We start from the raw sequence: 22,061 nt of genomic DNA, 5'->3' as shown, positions 1-22,061 counted from the left end.
TCGATGCAAGGTCACGAATGGACATATCGCATCATTCAAGGATCGGTTGCTTTCTTCTGGAGAAGTGAAACACGCGGACCTCGATATCCAGGGGTGAATGAGGGGAATTCTCATAGTGGAACACGCGAAGACGACGATCAGATAAAATTCCAGACCAGGTAAAGATTTATTCTGATTCCGTTCGATACCGACGGTGAATGCTTATTTTAAAGCTTTGGAGATAATAGGTGCGGATGAACGAAAATCTCAGGTATTACGAAAAAATCATCACCTTGAAGTCATCTCCGTCCGCCTTCAGGCGTCCTGGGGACCTTCGGTCTCGCAGCGAAAACTGTATCTGGATGGATCGAATCTAAAACTGAGGGCGTATTGAGGATCGCCGGGAGATTCACGGGTTCCGGGGATGAGGTGCGAATCACCGGCGTGACTTGGAGCACGTTCGCGGAGTCTGTCGAGGACACAACGTTCATCGATGTGCCATTGACCTGGAGCAGAAAACGCGTACTTCAGACCGAGAAAAAGGAAAAACCTCTTCGCTTTCCTCTCTCGGGATATTCATGGTCGGAAGCTGAGCTTCCGCGCTGGTCAGTGATGGTGGGGCGAAGGACACGTACCAAACTAGCTTTACGGATTGATTGCGATATGGCCGGAAGCTCCGAGGCCGTAAGGCCATAAAAGACTTTTCCCGAGGCAGGCTCCTACTTTTACCCCCGGCCGGGTCTCATGATTCGATCTCGGAAAGCGACCACGGAATCCCCCCCCCCTCAGTTCAGTCGAGGGGCGCAGAAGCGTTTATCCATCACGAGACCATCGATCAAACGCACCATATTCGGGAATTGACATCCAAAATGGGTGCCGAAGCAGCCCTAGCTGGTCCACCCAGCCTTTTCAACTTTATAAGTTCATCAACCCGGCGATGGGCCGATCAGGTTACCACCACCGGGTGACGAACGCCGACCTTACTTGATCTCATTAGTGCTGTGCGCCATATCCAGGACGCAGTGCACGGCGCCACAGACTCAATGCTCAAGCGCTATTGAGCATTGAGTCTATGGGACTTGAACTGCTCGGCGCGGCGCACACCTCCGCTTGAGATCATGAGGCCGGCAAGTTGAAGGGTTTGTTGTTTCGTTTGTATTGTTTTTGCCCCCGAAGGGACATCATCTGTTAGAGCATCCAAGGCTTTTATAGCGGATCAAACCGGCATCTCCCGAGTACTGAGCGGTGCATGAGGACTCAAGGAACTTTCGGCCCACTGCGGACTCTTCTCTCGAGGAGACACGCGAGAACGACTTCCGTGAGCCTGGCTTTCGGACTGCATAAGAGCTCCAAGTTAGTACAACAATCGATGTAAGCTCGAATAGCCTTTATCTCAAATTTTTGCTCGGAGTTGCCACCTGAGGTCTGCTCACGATGACACACAGCGCCGGACGAGAGTAGCAGACCTGTGCTCTCACTCTATGATGTGGCGCGTGGCGCGCTTTTTTGAACGGCGGTGCTTTACCGCCGTTCATCTCGCTCACAAGAGAATTCAAAGAATTCTGACAAAGAACCAGAGGATTCTCGCCACTCGGAACGAGACGGGACTTTCGGCATAATGGGAGAAAACATATCAATCCATCTGGAATCTGAAGGATCGATGCGGAACATAGGCAGCAGTTCCGGAATTCCGACCTGTATGCTTGCGGACGTATCGTCCTCAGCTGCTGCCACATCGACAGGGCCGAAGAATTGCGCGATCTTACCTGAGGGGACCTTCCGAATGCTCTGTCCACGTAGCTCGGGAAGAGGAAAGCCCCTGTCACAAGATTCCATCGAGAATCTTGTTAGAGAAGACCCGACACCACGGATTTGACCGGGTCAGCTGACTATCTCTCCACGGCCGACCGCCTTGCGGCTCGACTCCCTACTGGATCAAGATCACAAACTGGCCTCATAATATATGATCTTCTCCGGTCTAGGAGCGAATTTACGACACCATAAATATATTTTATGTAGACGCCGGAGCTGAGAGCATGTTTTGCTTGTGCACCCTCGATGCAAGTTACCGGGTCGCGAATGGACATATCGCATCATTCAAGGATCGGTTGCTCTTTTCTGGAGAAGTGAAACACGCGGACCTCGATATCCAGGGGTGAATGAGGGGAATTCGCATAGTGGAACACGCGAAGACGACGATCAGATAAAATTCCAGACCAGGTAAAGATTTATTCTGATTCCGTTCGATACCGACGGTGAATACTTATTTTAACGCTTTGGAGATAATAGGTGCGGATGAACGAACTATGCCCCGAAAATCACAGGTATTACGAGAAAATCATCACCTTGAAGTCATCTCCGTCCGCCTTCAGGCGTCCTGGGGACCTTCGGTCTCGCAGCGAAAACTGTATCTGGATGGATCGAATCTAAAACTGAGGGCGTATTGAGGATCTCCGGGAGATTCACGGGTTCCGGAGGTGAGGTGCGAATCACCGGCGTGACTTGGAGCACGTTTGCGGAGTCTGTCGAGGGTACAACGTTCATCGATGTGCCATTGACCTGGAGCAGAAAACGCGTACTTCAGACCGAGAAAAGGGAAAAACCTCTTCGCTTCCCTCTCTCGGGATATTCATGGTCGGAAGCTGCGCTTCTGCGCTGGTCAGTGATGGTGGGGCGAAGGACACGTACCAAATTAGCTTTACGGATAGCTTGCGATATGGCCGGAAGCTCCGAGGCGAACGGAGACTTACGACCCGAGGACCTCGACTTCCTGGTCTCCTGGTTATTGGGCATCGGATTTACAGCCTGCGTTTGGCGTCGTATCCGAGAGCCGCTCGTACTGATTGATCGCCTGCAAACAGCTCGTCAGACGGATACTCTCCATCGGCTACAGCGCTTCGAGGAACGGAGAATACGGGAGGAATCCGTTCAACGGTCTCACCGACTCCCTAGGTTCCTCGATCGCACCTGCATTCATTTCATCATGTTGCCTGCTTCTCCTGAAGCTCTTCACGAGTTCCGGCGGGCTTGCATCCAAGTCTCCCGCTCTCTGTTCAGGCAGCCCGAGATCCCTCCGAAACTCCGAATAGATGTATCTCACCTCGGATAAGGCTCCAGTGGCTTGCTGGGTTGTGTGTATAATTTCCAGAGCAAAGTCTCTCCCGCGACTGCATCCTCCAAAGTGCACGGCTCGCCCTGGTCGATTTCCATTTCAGTTTCGTCGTTCTGTGATGGAAGGGTGAGTCCTTTCTTTAGTGCTCTTACATCATACGACCCTGTGGGAGAGCGATCAGCTCGATCGACCTTGAGTTCCGACCGTCTCCGGGCGGGTCGGAATGCCGATATTTCCTTTTCTCGATAAGGAGGAGCTATTCTACTATTTCGTCTAACGAACCAGAGTCGAAGTCTCTTCTTCCTCTGGGAAAGTTTTCTCGTCTTCCTTGTCTTCCTGCACCGTCGAATCTGTTTCCAATTTTTCCAGGATGCAATTGACTTGTTTCGATAACTCTTCGGAGGGACCATTCCGGAGCTGCTGGAGTTTATCCATGAACTTCCTCGCTCTCGCTTCGCTCAGTAGCTCTCGATCCGAGATCAGACTATACAATGATCCATTCAAGTACGGGAGGACTTCTGAGAATAAACCGACAAAATCAGTTGCGCCGACATCCGGAAAAATCATCGATCACGCCGAGGACCTCTGACCAAGCCGAGAAATTTTCCGCGGGCTCCTGGCGATCTGCTCTCGGATAACTCCTCCTTGATTTGAGAATCGGTGATAATGCATGCTTCTCAAGTGTTGGGTGATTGGAGAATAAGAAATACTTTGAACGTCACTCGAGATCGAGCACGCAAGGCGATGCTCGATCAGGGCGGTATTCAGAGTAATTCTGGGTCTCCGGAGCAAACTCAACAGTGTGCAGCGAGTATTCACGTGGATGGTCATTTCGCGTGGAGAGAATTTCTGCCTTACTGGGAGGTCTGTCTAGGGGGAATATGCCGAGCTCCACTCGCTCGATTCGGGTCGTGCGAGACGATAATGGAATCAGAGCGATACCTTGATGATTCATTCCGTACATCCCCATTACCTGGCACGTTCCGATCATACAGTTGTTCGATTACATCGAGGGTCAGCTGAGCTTCTGATGAGCAAGCCTTGCGTCCCCGAGGACACAGGCAGAGATTCATGAAGAGAGCCGTCGCGAACTCGAACGCGTAGGGGTTGAGACTCCCCTCGGCGTCGCAACCCAGAGGTAGGGTCTTCAGGAGCCAGCCTATCGTACCGCCGTCGACCATGATCACGGCCAACGTGCGCCTGTTGGACAGCAGGCGGAGTCACTCAATTAGTCTCGGTGTCTGTTGAAGATCGTAGTTCTGCCTTGATCAGAATAGACGGACCAGGCAACTCAGGCTAGGGCACTGACCGGAGGCTGAGTTTCTGTAACGAAGCGATCACCATGTCCTTCGCGACGGGGTCCATTTGACCATCGGCGAGGGAATCTACCATGACGCTGACGAGCTGCGGATTCCTCGCGAGGTAACTCCTGCCCTTACAAAATGACGCGAATGCATTGATGAGTCGATACAATCCTTGTTGGAGTCGAGTCGACGGAGAGCGCAGAAGATGCAACAGGCTGGAGGCGAAAGAGGAATGAATTATATTCGAAAATATTCGCTCCTCGATTCAATTTCGTGTCGAAGAGACAGGTGGAGAAAGCCTCCGAATAAGGCATAGCAGGATGTCTCACCGAGTAGCATACTCCGACTGTCTTTTGAAGCAGCCGAGCAAATCGTGAGATATGAATGCCATGAGTGTTGAGTGTCTCCGTTCCAAACTCCCGCATTTCGTCAATTGCTGGAATCGAGATGGGGGTCTCTCTTCATCCCTCTTGAGGATGTCAGTTACTCCGCTGGCGAACGCACAGCTTTGGAAATCTCCGAAGGTACAAGGAATAGAAAACCGATATCGGACTCGAGAATGGGTCTACGCATCCCTAGTGATGATGGAGAGGAAAGAGAGGACTCACCCATCTCAGAGCTTGAATCAGGCGGCACTTCGTTTCCAGGTCGCTTCGGAGTAGTTCGTTTTTAACGAGGTGATAGTTGAGCTCGTACGCGACAAGCGTCGACGCGATCGGTGCTTCCGAACCCGTTGTTGAATCCATCATCTGTATTTACGGCGAATGATATCGTTCAAGCCACCGTCCTCACCGTGTGGATAATAAGGAAATGGAACGGAGGAGCCGAAACTATAGGTCATACCTTGACTTCATCCGGAGAATCCGGTGATCCTGCATGCTTCAAGGTGTTCTGGTTGCTCAACTGCGCTAACAAGTTCGGCACCTCGCGCTGGCAATAACCAAGAATATTTTCCATATCGACCTGAGAAGAGAGAAACCTTGTACTGATCCCTCAACAGTCATCTAGATTGGAGTGGAGATGGAAACTTCTCCGCGCAAGCCGACATTTCGATTCTTCTAGTTGCGACGATTTCTCATTCGAAGCTAGGCAAGATCCTCAAATGGATCAAAGACTAGATCCCTATCAGTTCGATATCGAGGAGAAGCAAAATCGATCCAACCCGGAAAGCAATAATTCGAGAGATCGTGGGGTGATCAAAGATACGCTTCCATATAGTTCTCGCTCCGAGAATCATCAGCCCGTCTTATACGAGTGGCCCTCATCGCAGCCTTCAACCGTAGTCTATTTTCATCTTGAGCACCGCCAGAGTCAGAGAAGGAAGGGCTCACCACGCGTCCTTGAATCGCACTTTCTAGAGCGTTAATGAGTTCTCCTGTGACTCCCATGAGACGCTGATGTTCTTCTTCCAGTCGCAGCAGCTGCCGGGTTGTGGTTGAGTTTTGCGTCGTGGTCTCTTCGAGACGTTTCTCCAAAACCGACATCTCAACACGGAGATCTGGAAGGTATTCAGTAGAGGTAGAAGGCTCCGCAGATCTAAAGGACTCAAACTCGAAAAACTACGAGTTGCCTCGGAAAATGCCAAGCCTCGAAAAGTAGCGAGAGCTTCTCCCTCGCGCCCATGACGTTTTCCGGAACCCTCGAATGATGGGTCGAATCGAAACAGAGAAGACGCTCACCGTTCAATTCGTTATCAGCACAATGCTGCAATTTCGAAGAGAAATTAGGGAATGAAAGAGTCACACACCATAATGAAACCCACGGTTTCGTCTGGATATTCTCAGTCAGCAGAACTTATACGCTTACGTAGAGATAGGATAGTCTCGTTGGTTTTAGCTTTGCCGAAACCGTCTCGCTCATCTGGAGTACGTCGTCAGTATACGTTGCGAGCCGAGTCTGGAGTGCGCCTAGCCATTCGTCACTGAAAACTTTACCGAACGTTTGGTGATCCCTGAGCTTGCTCACGTACGGCAACGCGTAATAATGAAGGTGGAGTGACGATTCAGACATGGCGCTCCCCCTCGATTCGAGAAAAGTACGAAATCGTAGCATGGACTCTTCGCATTCCAGCTTATCCTGACGAGAGTAGATGTACGTCAGTTTCTAGACTATTGATTGTATGAGGATCGGCGCGTCGGATATCTTATCTGTCCTAATAATCGATAATAGTTGGCCTGCTGCTCTGAGCACCGAATGAAATCATTCATTGGTCGCCGCGGAATGTTGAGGAGTTGGTCCGCTTACAGCATTCGGATTCCTCTGGGGATGAACTGCGAAATGGACCCGGAGTTCGAGCTCAAGGTCACTGGCCTCAGACAAAAGTTCCTTGGAGCAGTTCAGGACCGCTGGTGTTAGATGGCTGCTCCATATTAGGAAAAACCTGCTCTCTTCTCCAATGGTGAAGTAGTGCAGCAGATCATCCTGCAATCGAGAAACGAGGATGGTTGGAAGGAATTCTCCCCATCATATTGGTTCCGAGAGACTCAATTTCAAATGGTATTCCGCGCCATGTGGGAAGCTCCCCATGCTGAAAGACGCCGCGCTGGTGTTCACAGCGGCCATCTAAATTTCGCTGTTGAAATGAGAAGGGCTGTATGGAGGACAAGCCTGCAGGGAATGGGGACTCGCTTTTCAGCGTCGTTGGTATTGCCGTGTATGCTCACGCAAAATCGATAAGCCCGTCGTTCCACAGTCGAAGGATGCTACCTCAAGGTCTATGTCAAACGACTCACCGACTGATTGATTTACTGAATGAATAACGAACCTGTCCGACGGACTATATGTCCTGCGGGAGGACTTGTTCTTGCGAGTCTATTCCTAGAGTGATCGATGACTGAAAATTTGGATAAGCCAGCTCGAGCCTCCCGGAGAATTTCACAACTAGCTGCCGATTCTTAATAATCTGAATAGAAGCGTTTCCCTCGCACCGCGAAACTGTCTAATCGTCGCGCGGTCGATTCACGTCAATTCAGGCATCCCAGAGCCTTGTCTGAGCGAATGTAAGTCTCTGAATTATACATATGGTCAATGCCAGTTATTTCGACTGCTCTCCGGTAGAAAAACTTAAGTCAGAAGAGACTGATTGTGAGTTATTTCCGGATACTTCGATTTTCCTGAGCAGCGATTCTGCGTTTTCCCGAATCGGGATATCAACCGCAGCAGGCGAAATGCGGAGCTCATATCGTGAGAGGATAAACTTCGCGAGAATGTTGGGCGCCAAGAGGGACCAAGATTCGGCCTCCTTTGCTAGTTGTTGGGCTATGGGCCGACTCAGCCACCGCTACATTTCATTAAGCGCCGCCATCCGCCGCCGCTCTCAGTTAATCAAATTCAGTCCCAGGAAATCATGTCAGCTGCTCATAATCCGAGGGGCTTCATTCGTCCCTCGTTTTAGGCCATTGAACATGATATCGATGCATCCTTCGGAAGGGCCGCCGCCCGTTGTGTGGACGGCTGGTCCAGCTCAGGCGAGCAGCGAGATAGCCTGGATATGCATTCTCTTACATTCTACCTCAGAGGGACTGTCGAGAATACTCGTCGCTGTTCCTCCCGTCACGCCCCGCCGTAGTATCGATTTTCACGACCTTTCCGATTTGCGTCTCGAGGGCGAACACCTCCGCCGTAGAGCTCTCATTTTCGAACGCGATAGAAGCAACGTTCATCGATGCGTCTCGGAAGTCCAACAATCGAGTCGATTGGATCAAAGGCCAGTGAAAACGGTAGCCTGCGAAAGACTTCGAGTATCACTTCGAGCCTCCGGTACCCGTAAACGCACGATGCCACTGTCAGGGCGGATACAATGGACCCCAAATAGTTGACCTGGAATGCGTTGGTGGTGTCGTATGGGAGCCAAGGTTGTCACGCTCCGGCTGAAGTACATTGTGACCCACTTGGAACTCATCGCATCATTTTTCCATCATGACGATACGATACGCTCCGGCTGTACATATCGTCATCGGTGTCATTCACGACGATCATAAGTACATCATCTCTCAATTCTATCACACTTGAGTGAGCCATGTGGTCGCAACGAGCCCAATTAGGGATCAGGATCTCGACCGCCCGAGAGGTCACGAGGCGATTCAATTCATCGTGAGCATCATTCTGGCGATCCAGGTATCGTCATCGAATCGAGTGTTACTGAACCTCGTGAATTCGAGGGTCGCCCCCGAGCTCTCGGAGGGAGTTCTGAAATTTCTCACGTCGAGAACTGCCTCTGAACTCGGGGCGTATCCACAGAAAGCAGGGTCGACATGGTGCTCCCCCTTTCCTTCGCGAACGAGAAGGGGAACCACAATGCCGAATTTCCATCGGGAATTCCTCCCCGATCCGACATTGCTTCCCACTCCAGAAGGAAAGTCTGAAATTTTCCGAGCTAGCCCCGTCAGAGAGACCAAGAAGCATTCGAGTACTCAATGACCTTGCCAAAGCCTCCGGAGATTCCGACAGGGTGGATCTGTGTACACGAATACTCCTGTGGGTATTTTCGCTCCAGTCCTGATTCGGAAACGTCAGACCAACATTCTCCGAGACAATCATCGTCGGATTCGATTGATCGAAATGTTTTTATTGCGGTAACTGGCAGCACGACCTCTTCTGATGCGGCTCTGAGCTTCCGACAGAGATTTGAAAACGAGGAGGTTCGGTCCTGATCACCATTTTCCTCAAGCCGGTAACCCAGAAAAGGGACCTCTCCTCTCGTACAAGAATGAATATTCCACGAATCGGTCGCACGCTCTCGACAGAGTGTCCCTGGGTTCTCGATCCATAGATTATCATTCTCATCGATACATGCATCTGCCAGAGGCCAGAGCATCGCTCATTATGCCTAACAAAGAGCAGTTTCGAGAAATCAGAGGTGTGAGTATAACCGCTACTTGATGCTTGAATAGCTTAAGTGCATAAACGGTTCCGATCGAAGGCTTGACCCTGCCAGCCCCCAAAGCCGCGTTGTCTCGCACGGATCAAGAAGCACTCGGGTTTTGTGGAACTTCCGACATGGACCCAATTAATTCAAGCACAATTCAGACCGGACGGAATGAGCTCAGCGAATGCATGGAGCATAAAGAATCGCTCATAAATGTTCAACAGGGTGATATCTCCCTCAAGGATGGCGTATAAACAACACGGACTGAATTCCGATATTCACTAAGACTCATCCTGTGCAATGAGATCAGGACTCAAAAAAAACATACGACTTACCTTGATCTTCTTTGCTTTCTGTTTACGGGAGAGCCGAATTCTATCCAGATCCAGAGGTTTCCCTTGCTCTCGGCACTCATCCTCGAAAACTTTGCAGGATCTCTCGAATCCACTCTGCTCTAAGAACTAAGGATTCCATGAAGAAATTAGTTTCGGAGGCAGAATTAAAAAATCATTCGCTCAAATTCCGGTGCGCGTTCCGAAGACATCTGGCCACGGAAAATGCCGAGCGGAAGCGGAGGGAACCTGTATTCCTGGACAGCCCCGCAGGATGATAATTTCACTTTGACTTGCTTCCAGTTTGACCGAACTAACCTCTCGCACGATAATGTTAAGTTCGGCTTCAATAGACATATCGCTGACTATGTCGGCGGTCCTGATCAGCCTGTCGATAGTCTCCGCCAGGAACTATCGCAGACGCTACATGATCGCCACCTGGATTCAGATGGTATTTACTTCGCAAGCTCGTGCTCGGAATCCGCACGGAGCACGCCGTGAGAGAGGACTGCTACGGCTGGGGTAAGGGAATGTTGCCAGGGGTAACGTGGATTCTTTGACGTAAATTACATCTAGCTCAGTTTGCGACATCCGCTGGCATATTGATCGAAATCTTCCGACACTTGTCAGACGCGGAGAGAATCCATGCTGGGATACACAGTTTATTTTCTTACATGTTATACGGCGCAGACCTTAAGGGTCCAGAATCTAGAAGGAGACACAAGGCTTTTTGAATCGTTCCCGCACTGGTCACCAGGAAGCTCGGATGATTCGGCATTGGTGCACAGCGACACTTATCTCCCGAGTCTCGGCTCTCCCGTAGCGGACGTCCCCCAATGTACCGAGCCCGTCAAGTTCCTGTCTAGCACGACTCTCCCGCGTTTTCCTCGAGCCGACACGGGGAAAAGATGACAAAATCTTTCGGGACCTCCACGGAGTCACTTCCGCGATTATTTGACGCTTCCTTCACAGAGAAATACCGATCCGCCGACGATATCGCCTTCTCTTCCGCGTCCCTCAGTGGTCGTCCGAGCGCAGGATTCGTAACAGAGGTTCGTTTGTCACCGCTGAGCTACGGGCAGTCTTTCTCGGGCAGTCCGATAATCATAGGATTTTCGGCCCTTCCACACTTGTCACACTTGAATAGGTTCCAGAGGTGTCTGCTCCCAGGCTTGCAGACTACTGGACGATTGCATGTACATCCGACCGCATCACCTAATCAGCGCTCTTCATGGAGTCAGCGGAATCGACAGTTGCCGTCTGGTCGGGTCCTGATAAGAGCACATCCTCGGTGGCTTGCGCGAGCTTTCCGACACCCGGACCTGGGCCGTCCCTGGGTGTTTGACTCACCCCTCCCTCCACTTCCGCAGGTGCGGACTTCTGCTTTATAGTCACAAGTGATTTTTCCTGAGAACCTGTTCGAGTGTCGCGAATATTCTTCTCCGCTCCATCTCGCGAGGCGAAAGGCGTGCCTTTGTCGGAAGTTCCCCTCACCGAGACAGCTCTGGGCTTCAGGATCGGCAGCTTCACGTAGTCCATCATTTTTACGACACCTGATTTTTTGCCCGATTCGACGCCGACCGTCTTCAATGCTATCTTGGACGTCAGCTGACTGCCCGATAATGGCTTAAATGAACTGAGTTGGGAGAGTACCCTTCGGACTCGTTGACGCTGGATTTCGAGAGCTTCTTTCCGGACATTGTGCAGGAACAATCTGCTCAAGAGGAAAGCTCCATAGAAGATGATCAGTCCTCCCCCAGTGTACTTGAGAAATGTTTTCAAAGGTTTGCTTATTTCTCCAACCAAGAAGATGAACATTCTCTTCAAGAGGCACCATGGCCAAGATATTATATACAGCGCCCAATCACGAGTTGAATGACGGCTCATCTCCCATGAAGTTTCATTGCACACCTGGTATTCCACCTGCGAGCGATCAAGCCACTGGAGAGGTGTTCCATCGCCTCGAACTCCTGTCAAACCCGCCCGATTATCGAGCTCGCGCATTTTACGCAGGTCCAGCTTCATCATCCGATTCGAGACGTCGTGTCAGTTCGTAGGGGACGTCAGATGGCTCGGAAGTACCTTCCCATGGGGAACATGTCAATGGCCCGAGAAAAGCACAGGCGCCGCTCCGAAAACGAACTTCGTTGTATTTCCATCAGCTGAATGAGCTTTCATGGAATTCACATTCAATATGCTGACTCAAAAACTCACTCAGTACACAGCCGAGTTGGTCCATGTATTTAGTTTGGGTGGATCGAAACCTGTGTGGGAGCCTGTCGAGATTGTAGAACTCCTCATCTTTCCGGGCGATGGAGCCTCGAGCATCCCTCTGAGCGATTTGATGGACGCTCCCCTCCCCCCCGTGAAGTACTATCGATCACTTCGGTTTGGTGTTTGGTCCTCGCAGGAAAAAGAGCGGCGCGGAAACCATGATTTCCAATTCGACATGGCCGACTGGAGGCAATAGAGGACACAGATCGTAGCAAAGAGTGAATTTTAAAGTCGGAGACGCCCGTCAATAGAGGCGAGCTGCGTGTTGAACTCGATCCTGCCCTCGCGTAGGTTGATCAATTTCCATTTTATTGACGAGGAGCCGAGTCACGCTCCAGCGTGCCAACGAATCTGCAGTCCAAGCCTCCCGTGCTGAATGCTTTGCATCGAATCTTTCAAGATCCCGACCTTGACCCTTCATGGCCACAAGCCACCACGGATGCTTCCAATGGACCAAGCAGTTCCGGCGATGGAGTAATTCTCAGAGCCCCTCTCGTGAACACAGTACCCGGGTCCACGTTGCTACATCGACTTCCTCAGAAAAACTCAATGATCCTTAGAGCATATCTGTAGTACAGTTCAGAAGTTATGATCTATGAGCCAGTCAGAACCAAGGGCCCAAAGGCGAGCTTTCAAGGTTCGAAGCTCTGGCACTGAGCGAGGAATCATTACTCTCAGCCACCTGTGAGAGTTCGAGGAAGTGTTTGACGCTCGGCGCGCCTCCGATTCTGAAGCACATCCTCATCGGAAAAAATTGCTTGTCCTGTGTTGTAGCATCGACTCAATAAGAAGCATAAAGCATCCTGGCTGATGACGAGTTTATTAGGGATGATTGCATAGATTGGATACCTACGTAGTATACAGAGGGTCGTAGCGAAGTTATTCTTTCCGAACGACCTTGAGATATTTGGTGCTCCTCGCAGTGGCGAAGGATGGCCCGTCAAGACTCACTAGACATCGGTAGTTCCCTGAAGTTTCTAGCTCGACTCGTTTGAGCACGAGCTTGTTATAAGCCGTGAGCTTCCTCTGGAAACGACCGGATGAAAGCAAAATTGAGCAACTCAAAAGAATACACTGAGAGATCGATAATCTCTGAATAATGGACAAATCGAGGGTTAGAGATCGTTCAAAAAGGCGTACATCGACGTTGATGCCGGGTAGATCCAAAACTTTAAGTGGGGGCTGATCAGCGGGAGTGGCAGTGACGAAGAGCTGTTCATCTTTGAACCATTTGATCGAATAAACTTGTTCATCGCTGGCCAATTCAAACGTGCACGCCATCTTCACCTCGGACCCGACTACTGGGTCTTGAGGGAGGGTCAGATGCGCGGCCGATAAACAATTACCTGGAACGCATCAAACCTTCTCTTAGCGAGTTCCGATTGAGCAAGGGCTCAAGGATGTCTCAGAGTCTTCGGGAGATCGCTATCCGGTCTCCGAGCGATTTTTTTCGGCGCAGAAACTGCGGAAATGTCTCTCCGTGGGGGTGGACTATAACAATCCTCGCACTCACCGACGGCAAATGACGCGGCGAACACTGCTACCACCGACAGCATGGTTTACGTGAAAAGTGGGAACCCTAGTGACCAGGTTGAGCGTACACCAGATTGTGAGCCGTTTGGAAGATTACGGTGAACGTCATGGAAAGGGGGATTCCTCTCGCGAAAGGCCCTCGGTAAGCCAATGAGGTTGATTCGTCGCGAGAACGTAGGAGGTAAATGTGTGAGCGAGAGATAGACGATCCCGTAAACAGCGTCATTGCCATCGCTACGTACGTACTTGACCTGCGAATCTCGAAAGGATAATGAGTCGTGGAGCCATCCCACGCTTGTTTACTATTTTGTGTCTCTCATAGGTCCGATATTGTTTGCTCGTTTGAGCTTCTTCGCTTAACGGCTCTGATAGGTGTGAATTCGATCTTCTCTGCGACAAACCTGAGGATCCCTCAGCGTACGTATTCACCTGGATTCGATAATCGCACCGTCGCGCGAGATGATTATAGCCCGGCAGAAGTGATCGGAGACGTCGAGCTTGTCAGAATGTTGTCCGCACGAAAAACCGGGGGAATTACGGCCGACCTATAATCTGAGCTCCGAACAGACTCATCGATGGGCGAACGAACTCCTCAGGTCAAGCATCTTCTACAGTGAGGTGATACATCGGTCCCACCGGGGGCGGTGCACGTGGCTATCCTCCAATGTCGATGGATAAGTGCCATTTCCGCTGGTTTCTCATTCTTCGGTTCGAATATCTCGGAGAATGAGAGAACCAGCCTCTTTCAGCCCGCGCTGGAATTCCCATCCTCGAGAGCTCAGATGGGGAATATCGATTCCGCAGGAGCAGAATCGTGGCTTTGCCCTAAAAGGCGAGTGCGGGAATCACGAGCTGAAGAATCTCCTCGCCTCCTTCCCTGGAGTCCAATCCATGCGACTGTCAGGCGATTTTAGGTGGTCTCGTGGATAAGAACTTTGTGCTCGATCGGGCAGCGCGCGAGCGGGGAATAAAGTGAAGAAGTAGTAGCGAGAAAAGAAATCGCCATGAATTATATACGAGTCGTTTACCCGGCTACGAGGGTGAATGCGGTGCTTGTGTTACGAGGCTCCAGGAGCTGTCGTACCCTAGGGATGCACTATAAGGAACGCGTTTGTATCGGAATGCACTTTCCGATACAACAACTTCGATTGCGGCCGCTGCTACCTCTACGAGGGAAGAAGCAGGAGGACGTCGACGACGACTGCAACAACGACGGGCGGCGCACGAGAAGGAGAACGTATTCCAAGAGCAATAAAAAAAGTGAAATACTCGGAAGCTCTCCTGAACGTCTGTTCTAGCACGATGAGCCGGTCGGCGCGGCCTCATGAACGTGGCCGACGTCGAGGCTATGAATATCGAAAAGTTCGCGATACTTCCGAAAGTTTTCCTCGTGAAACGTTTCCGCTCGGACGTGAGAGCAGCTTACGTCTGATCTAGGATCGATTTCGGTACAATATCAGTACCGATAGTTGAGGTACATCATTGCCGCTTTCGCAATATTCTTCGTGCTGTGGCGAGTCTCACAATAGCGAGATTTCTACCGGAACAACCGTCGGTTGACGAATAGCTTGCCAGTCTACACGCGAACGGGAAACAACAAAGTCGTTTGGCCTCACAAGAGGCGCCGAAGCTTCCCGACGACTACGTGCATTCTATTCCTGAAGTCAAGATCTTTGATCGACCTGTCGATGTATTGGCTTGTCTCGGTTTATTGACCACTGTACCGATTGTCACAACGCAGAAATCAACTTTTATTCACGACCTACTGCAAAACGAAGCGCCAACAGACGATGTATATATTCATCACATCACGTTTGTACAACGCGGGGAAGAATCTCAGAGAGTCGCGGAATGAACAAAAAAGGGTGTTCCGGAACACCCTTTATACGGAATTATTCCTTGTCGACTCTTCCTGATCTTCCATAATCCTAGGAATTCCACTCAACATTTGGACGGTCATATTTTAAATATTGAATAGTGCTCTCGTTATGTTTGCCCCTGACTAAGATTGTACTCTGCACAAATCGATCTTGTGGTCGCTCGAAACAGAAATGAAGAAGGGACCCTCCTGACCTGGTAAGAAAGTCGAAGGTATCAAATTGTATTTGCCCGCCGGAACGTCCGTCAACTCAAGTACGGTGAACCCGCTCCGATAACTGCCTGAGCTGTGCCGCGGGAACGTGTGCAACGGAACTCTATCGAGAGCAAACGGAACGACTTCGAAACCGATCGTGTATTGTTTTGGGCCTTTGAGCGTTATAAGTAGGTGGTTCCGGTCGTGTGGACTCTGCATGTCGAAGCGGTAGACGGGGTTCTTGCCGTAGGTCAGAGGATGGTTGGGACACCCTCCTGCAGTTGTTGGAGTCCACGATCCTCTCTTGTCCTCTTTCGTGAATCTGCGAGAGAAACCTCTTGAGTTATTCCTGTGTTGTTCTTCTGTAAACAGTTCTGCAAAATGAATGATCTCGTTGCGGTGGTCCCTCCATCGGAGAGTGCTCCTCCCGTGCATCGAACTCACCGATAGGGGTTTTCAATCTTCCTCAATGTGAAGGGCACCGTTGAATACGCACGAATCGTGTAATAAATAGTTGTACTCTTATTGTACTGAGACACAACTAGAGTATAATTGGTTTCCGAATCTGGTTTGAGCAGAATCTTCACGAGATAATGCGGGCTGTTGACCCTGTCACCGTCGATGTAAGGCGGCGGATCGTCTGCAAAAAACGGAATCCTGTCTCTTAGCACTGGGTGGAGATGCTTCCCGGAAGAAGAAAAACCATCCCGAGAGAGACTATCGCTCGTGTCTGGCGGAGGATCGAACTTACAGGGCAGGTACACTTTCTTCCCGCCTTTGTAGACGATCAAGGCGATGTACTCCTTGTTGTCAGCGAAGTCCTCGATATCAGTGATGTGCCTCGTCAAGAGCACCCACACCGCGCCCCCAGCTTGACTGACGTTCAGCGCATACTGCGGATTCTCGCCAATGTTGAAAAGCGCCTTCGCTGGTCCAACACCGCCATTCCACATATCGTGCGTACACGACGTGAATTGGAACATCCCAGGTCTCCAGCTAAGGTAGAACACGTCGAATGCCCTGAGGATTGAGTCGTAGTCTATCCAGAAGACCCCATTGTCGAATTGCTGAGCGTTCTTGGGGTCGTACTTGAGCTTTATCCGAAGCTCTTTCGTCCACGACACGAGATCCCGATCCGAATACTTGCCCTTCCATCGCATATGGCTCCAGGGATTTTTCAATAGGAACAAGCGTCGGCCCTAGAACAATCGAGGGACTGATTTCCGCCTATCTCGACTATGATATCCGCATATCTCTGCATGCTTTCGATTCGTCGCTCACATCAACTTGTACGACGTTGAGCACCGCGTAGGCATGACAATTAGCGAGCCCGGTTTCCTCTTCCCGCTCGGGGCTCATTTTTCCTGTCGCGAGAGTCATGAGAACATCGCCCTTGGTGTGACGATCGATGATTTTGTTGAATAGCTTCTCTTGATCGAAAGTGGGCTCGCTGAGGCGGATTGGTTCCCGATCAGGAATCCACCCAGTCAGCGCATGGAGATCGACACCCTGAAATGATGAGCTCCTTGTTTCTCAGGGGAATCTACGCAGGAAACTCGTCAAGTTATTTCTCGATTCTCCGCTCCATGATTCAATGGCAGGGTTCTCATCGAGCTCACCGAATTCGACCCGGGGAAGTCGTACCCGCCCATGACTTTGAGATAAGCCTTCTCTAACAATGAGACCCAGAACTCGTTTTTGTTCTGACTATAGCTGCACAAGAGCTCGTTCCGTTTCCCTAGTGGTAGTCTGTCGTCGAGAGTCACTTTCCGAGGGACTCCGTTGAAGTGCAGCTTCACAACGTACTTGCCACACGGGTTATATACAGGTTTCCCGAATCGATTCTTAGGATAAATGATGCTGGAAGCAGAAGTCGTTGAGAATCCATTATCTCCTGCAGGACATCAGAGTCGTATTGATGAATGACGGAGATCCCACTCACTCAGTGACCAGTCTCTTTTGGAATTGCTTCTCGTACAGAGCACACACAGTGATCGAAGATACGAAAGAACAATCCGATACGCAGGTCTGTTTGATGCACATCGGGTCGATCTCGTCGATCAGTACAGGATCCTCGACCAAGCCACTGGGTCGAACCCACTCTTTGAACATCGAGCGTTGTTTCGGAGATAGCAGAAGCACTCCATCCTTGTCCTCGAAGGCAGAGGCCATACCGAACTTCACGTTAGTGTCGGAACCTTCGGAAAAGAAAGATACGTTCGAATCCATCCTTGGTTCCGGGAAGGTGTAATTGGGGGCTGTCTCGAGAAGTTTTTTTCAATCCTTCGAAACGGATTCTATTGGACAGGGGAAACGGCGTACCCAGGAAAGGTCCGTATTCTCTGAAATTTATTATCGATGTTCGGGCGAGGACGTCGAGCTCCCATTCAGTATACTTGTCCCCGTCTGTGACTTCTCGATGGGGTCTCTGCGCCAAACTTGGCAATGATGGATAGATTGGAGGCACTTCCACATCAACGGCGGCCGGAGCGGAGGGCGCCGTCCTGAAACAGAGATGAATTCGAAAATCGAGTTCTGGTGCGCGAAGAAAATCGATCGGTGATCAATAACTGTTGAGTGCGCGTACTCTGATTCGATGATTTTCTTCTTTTCCTTTAAAGTTTCCGCCCGTTCGAGAGCTCGTGATGCCACACGGAACAACTTCTCTTGTAGATCTTTATCGGGGGTGATTGATTTCGCCAGGAGACACAGCTCGATTGCCTCTCCTGCTCGATGCAGAGAATAATGTTTCAGCTTGATCGTATGCTCTGAAGACATGATGGAATGGAATAGAGGGAAATCTTTCGAGATACTGATGGCTCGGCCATCCTCACCGTAAAGAACGAGCGCTTCATCTATCTCGTCCTTGTTGTCGAGCTCCAGGGCCTGCGTCAGCAGAAATCGGGCCATGTTCAGGTCCATAGCTTCAGGAACCTGTTGCGGTCTGTTCTCCTGGCTCTTCTGCTCTGCTACCTGTGCTTCGAGTGCATCCGCTCGATCGAGGTAATCCTTAACTTTTTTTAACACGTTCGTCTGTCCCCCAGAATTTTGACACGCTCGCAGCAAAATCTTCCCCGCATCCTACGGAAGAAGCTGGACATTAGATGCGGTAAAGAAGAGCATCGCAGTGAGGGATTCGGCAAGTCACTATTCAAGGTCGTAGTATCAGAGCATCCCCCGTGGACTCCTCCCGTGAACTTACCCTGTAGTAGAGAATAGCCGGTGCGAACTCTCCTCTCTGGTCGTACTCGACCGCGAGTTCTGCCAGCTCTGCGGCGTTCTTCGTCAGCTCAGCTCTCTGTCTTTCCTTCTCGTCATTGTCTGGATCGTCAGACATGGTGTGTTTGACGAATCTGCTTTATGAACCGAGAAAAATCGTCTCATTCCTTACTCCATTGGAAAACGGTCTCCCCAACAGCTGACGTCAGTTTCGAGCTCGCTGAGCAAGACTACAGCCGGACTCGATTCCGGGTTGAATCACGCGGGGACCTCGAGAAATAGTTTTACGTGGGCTCCATCCACGGGAGCAACCTGGCTGCAAGCTCAGGGATTCATTCGACAAGACTGACAGAATAGTCGAACGCATGAATCAATGGACAGTGAAACCCCAAGCAGACGATAGGACGATTGGTTTGGAAAATGACATTCGCCTGCCTTTCCAGCAGGAACTGCGGGGGAATGTCCAGAAGAACTTCACCGAGTCAATGCATAAGTCGGTTCGGCGTTGGGCAATGACTCATCCGCGAACGAGGATGTCAAAGTCTGTCAACTCAGTTATACTTTGCTAGGATTTCGAACGTCAGGAGACTTGATTCTCCCAGCTCCTAATCTGGGCTCGACACTCCAGATCCAGATGACGACGACCGTATTTGATGGTCAAGCCCGAAAACTCACCGATTCGATAAATTGTCGCACAAAAAGAATCAATATTATCGCAAACAGATCGTTCTCAATATTTCAGGCTGCCTACTCCGGTTGGAACGGTCGCTCTCCCACCGCCATGCAATGATCATTGCTGGCGAGGGGAGAGAGAGTTTCGGAGGGATGGTGTGGCTTAGAAAATGGCGCCCACCACAACGTTATTCGTATACACACACCGCTAACTCATTGTGTCTGGTTTCGGTCGATTCCGGCCCTGTGAGAACGGGTCCCGTGTCTTAATTCCTCGAAGCCAACGATAATTCAGTGTCAACGTCGTTCTTCGCCGCGCCGGGGAATTATTCGAGCCTCGGAGATCTTGGTAAGTCTCGATTTGCTCCCACTCCTAGAATTCTGGCAGACTTCTGTCTTCCTCCGCTCGTTCGCCGGTCGAGAGTCGAGACTCTGACAGAATTACCGGAAAAAGAAATAACGAATTTTTTCTTCGCGCCGCCCCCGGATTGGATCCGTTTTCCTCCGGTGGCAACGTGACACCCTCGAGTCGAGTGAGAGATTCTTCGGAGCTCAGCCAGGTGGCGCTTCTCAGTACTTCAGCGCGTCTCTCGCTCTATTGAGTTCGGAGTCCAAAGCAGCATTCTCACTCCTCGATGTATTCGCAGAACCTCACTCCCGCATCGATTTCTGTTTCCAATCGAGTTCTCATCGATTGCTATTAGTTCTGAGTTATTTTCCGTAGCCGGCTCTGAGATCCAATTCTGGCAGGTAGCTGAAAACCACCTCGTCGGAGGTAAGGAAATGACTTCGATTGCTTCGGAGTGTGGACCGCAGTCTCCGGAGCTGACTTCCGACGAGTTAGATTTTCAATCGAGTCTTCGAGTGCTCTAGTGATGGTCGAACCGCTTCGAATGAATGATGAATTGCAGTCACGTGCTCCGGATTGGTGATATGTGATCTTTGAATGATCGAGTCGCAGCATATGTTCGGAGCAAAGCGTTGATGAGCTCCGCCAGCCCCCCTGGGGATCTGGGTCTTTGCGGCTCTGCCGACGCCCCGGGGGAGCTCATGTTCGTCTTCGTATTTTACATCGAGGGGGTTTCGTAGACAACTTCCCCCCTTGAAGTAAATCGTAGATGAAAAACGGCAGTTATCGACCCCGCTCTGACGATACTCAGCTGCGAGCGGAGCTCTCCTCTGGCTGCTTTTAGGTCGTAGAAAATTCCGAGGGGTCTCGCGAGTAATCAGTGTGTGACGAGAACATTTCTTCTTTGTTGCAGGCATCGGAAGCGAAGCCAGAATTTCGATCAATATGAGTTCGGAAGACAAGAAGGTGAACAAGAAATCTAACAAACAGAGATAACCGATTAACAGCTCCAAACCCTCCTCGTTGCTCTCGACATTCATTCGCAATCTTCTGCGATCCAATAATCTCGGAGATTGATCCCAAAAAGTCTGTCTGCGATCGATAAGCTCTTGCTCAGGAGGAACGATGGGAGATGAGGACTGCGAGGAACGCGAGCGTAACAAGCTAGGTAGATGTTGTACAGCCCCTTGGTGTAAAGTTCGCTACGGAACAAACGGTGAAACGTCGTTTTTCCGAATACCCACTGATCCTGAACGGTAAAGCGAGTAGCTAGTCACGATTATTCCTTCCTTGTTCCCCTTTTGTTGCGAGTCTATCGAATTTCGATAAGCCCCTCTCGACTCGAATCAGATGTAAGGAGAATTTCGCGGGTATTATTCTGCGGGAAAAACAAAATCTCAACTATACTTCTCAGTTGTCGTAAGTGGATCGATTACGTGAACCGACCAGAGTTGGCTTACCACTCGCCGGAGCATCTTCACAACAACTTTCGGCTGTGCGCTTACCATTTTCGCGACGCCGACTATGTGTCCGTAGGAAATCACGCCCGACTGAAGAAGACCGCCGTACCGTCGGTGCCCCCGCCAGCGGACTGGACTCGGAAATCAGTTGCTCACCAACAAGTCTCCAAGGTGGCATGATGCGTGATTTTCACGCATCGACAATACTTCATAGATTTATTGCTGAGTTCTGATTTTCCGATCGGTCGTCGTGTTTAGACGACATCGTTTGCACAGGAGTTCCGTGCGATGCTTCCGAGAATGTTGGTCACCTGCGGCTCGGCGAAGGCGCGAGTCGAACTTTTCTCCTTTGTCTTAACCGCTTGTTCCGAGGAAAACCGTTCCCCCTCATTTCGGCATACTTAGCATGCGGCCTTGACACATCTAATATTTTTCGGCAATTCTGAATATGGTAGAGGAATATTCATGTCGTCATACAGCATGTTTCTAGCGGGAGAAACTAAGATTTTCGGAAATTTTCAGCCTCAACCGAAAGGATTCGACCGGGGCCTTGAACCAGAGCAGATTCTTGGCGTAACGAATGCTTCTGGAGAGATGATGTTCCTGATTCAATGGAAAGGCGCTGAGGAGGCCGATTTCGTCAAGGCTTCAGAGTGCAACGTCAGATACCCGCAGATGGTGATTTCCTTCTATCAGAAACGACTCGTGTTCGAGTACTAGTCGAATGATAATCTACCGTGATCATGTGCTTATATCGATCATAATCTTTCAACTCGGTAGTTTGACCTTGTACAAAGTCTTGTTCAGTCCTCATGCTGTACTCCTCTCGATGAATCATCATACCCAATAAAAGATGCTCGCGAATAGATCGTGATTTTTGGAATTC

The 22,061-nt window shown here is 50.4% G+C and overlaps 4 protein-coding genes across 4 annotated transcripts; 1 reads left to right on the top strand and 3 right to left on the bottom strand.

Annotated features, from left to right (window-relative positions):
• Positions 1-278: 278 nt before the first annotated feature.
• On the bottom strand, positions 279-6,127 carry LOC100900577 (lisH domain-containing protein ARMC9). The gene is made up of 11 exons (XM_003738691.1): positions 5,727-6,127; positions 5,239-5,358; positions 5,004-5,144; positions 4,725-4,831; positions 4,401-4,610; positions 4,065-4,291; positions 3,374-3,609; positions 3,080-3,204; positions 2,668-2,830; positions 2,365-2,538; positions 279-485 (listed from the first exon to the last, which is right to left on the bottom strand). The coding sequence occupies exons 1-11, from the start codon at positions 5,877-5,879 to the stop codon at positions 279-281; spliced, it is 1,863 nt and encodes a 620-aa protein (XP_003738739.1). The 5' UTR covers positions 5,880-6,127.
• A 6,549-nt stretch (positions 6,128-12,676) lies between these two features.
• On the bottom strand, positions 12,677-13,479 carry LOC100897812 (uncharacterized). The gene is made up of 3 exons (XM_003738673.1): positions 13,382-13,479; positions 13,009-13,214; positions 12,677-12,894 (listed from the first exon to the last, which is right to left on the bottom strand). Exons 1-3 carry the CDS (start codon positions 13,422-13,424, stop codon positions 12,748-12,750), a joined length of 396 nt encoding a protein of 131 aa, XP_003738721.1. The 5' UTR covers positions 13,425-13,479; the 3' UTR covers positions 12,677-12,747.
• A 1,684-nt stretch (positions 13,480-15,163) lies between these two features.
• LOC100900436 (calpain-7) lies at positions 15,164-18,812 on the bottom strand. Its single transcript, XM_029113096.1, has 10 exons — positions 18,678-18,812; positions 18,310-18,556; positions 18,063-18,201; positions 17,798-17,979; positions 17,418-17,673; positions 17,095-17,335; positions 16,757-16,984; positions 16,227-16,674; positions 15,920-16,115; positions 15,164-15,797 (listed from the first exon to the last, which is right to left on the bottom strand). The coding sequence occupies exons 1-10, from the start codon at positions 18,810-18,812 to the stop codon at positions 15,404-15,406; spliced, it is 2,466 nt and encodes an 821-aa protein (XP_028968929.1). The 3' UTR covers positions 15,164-15,403.
• Positions 18,813-20,840: 2,028 nt separating this feature from the next.
• On the top strand, positions 20,841-22,048 carry LOC100897667 (uncharacterized). The gene is made up of 3 exons (XM_029113095.1): positions 20,841-20,971; positions 21,130-21,346; positions 21,698-22,048. The coding sequence occupies exons 1-3, from the start codon at positions 20,841-20,843 to the stop codon at positions 21,893-21,895; spliced, it is 546 nt and encodes a 181-aa protein (XP_028968928.1). The 3' UTR covers positions 21,896-22,048.
• Positions 22,049-22,061: the final 13 nt, after the last annotated feature.

Source organism: Galendromus occidentalis, unplaced genomic scaffold (assembly GCF_000255335.2).
Source record: "Galendromus occidentalis unplaced genomic scaffold, Mocc_1.1 scf7180000076295, whole genome shotgun sequence".
Lineage (NCBI taxonomy): Eukaryota > Metazoa > Arthropoda > Arachnida > Mesostigmata > Phytoseiidae > Galendromus > Galendromus occidentalis.
This window is presented reverse-complemented; position numbering and strand designations above follow the sequence as displayed.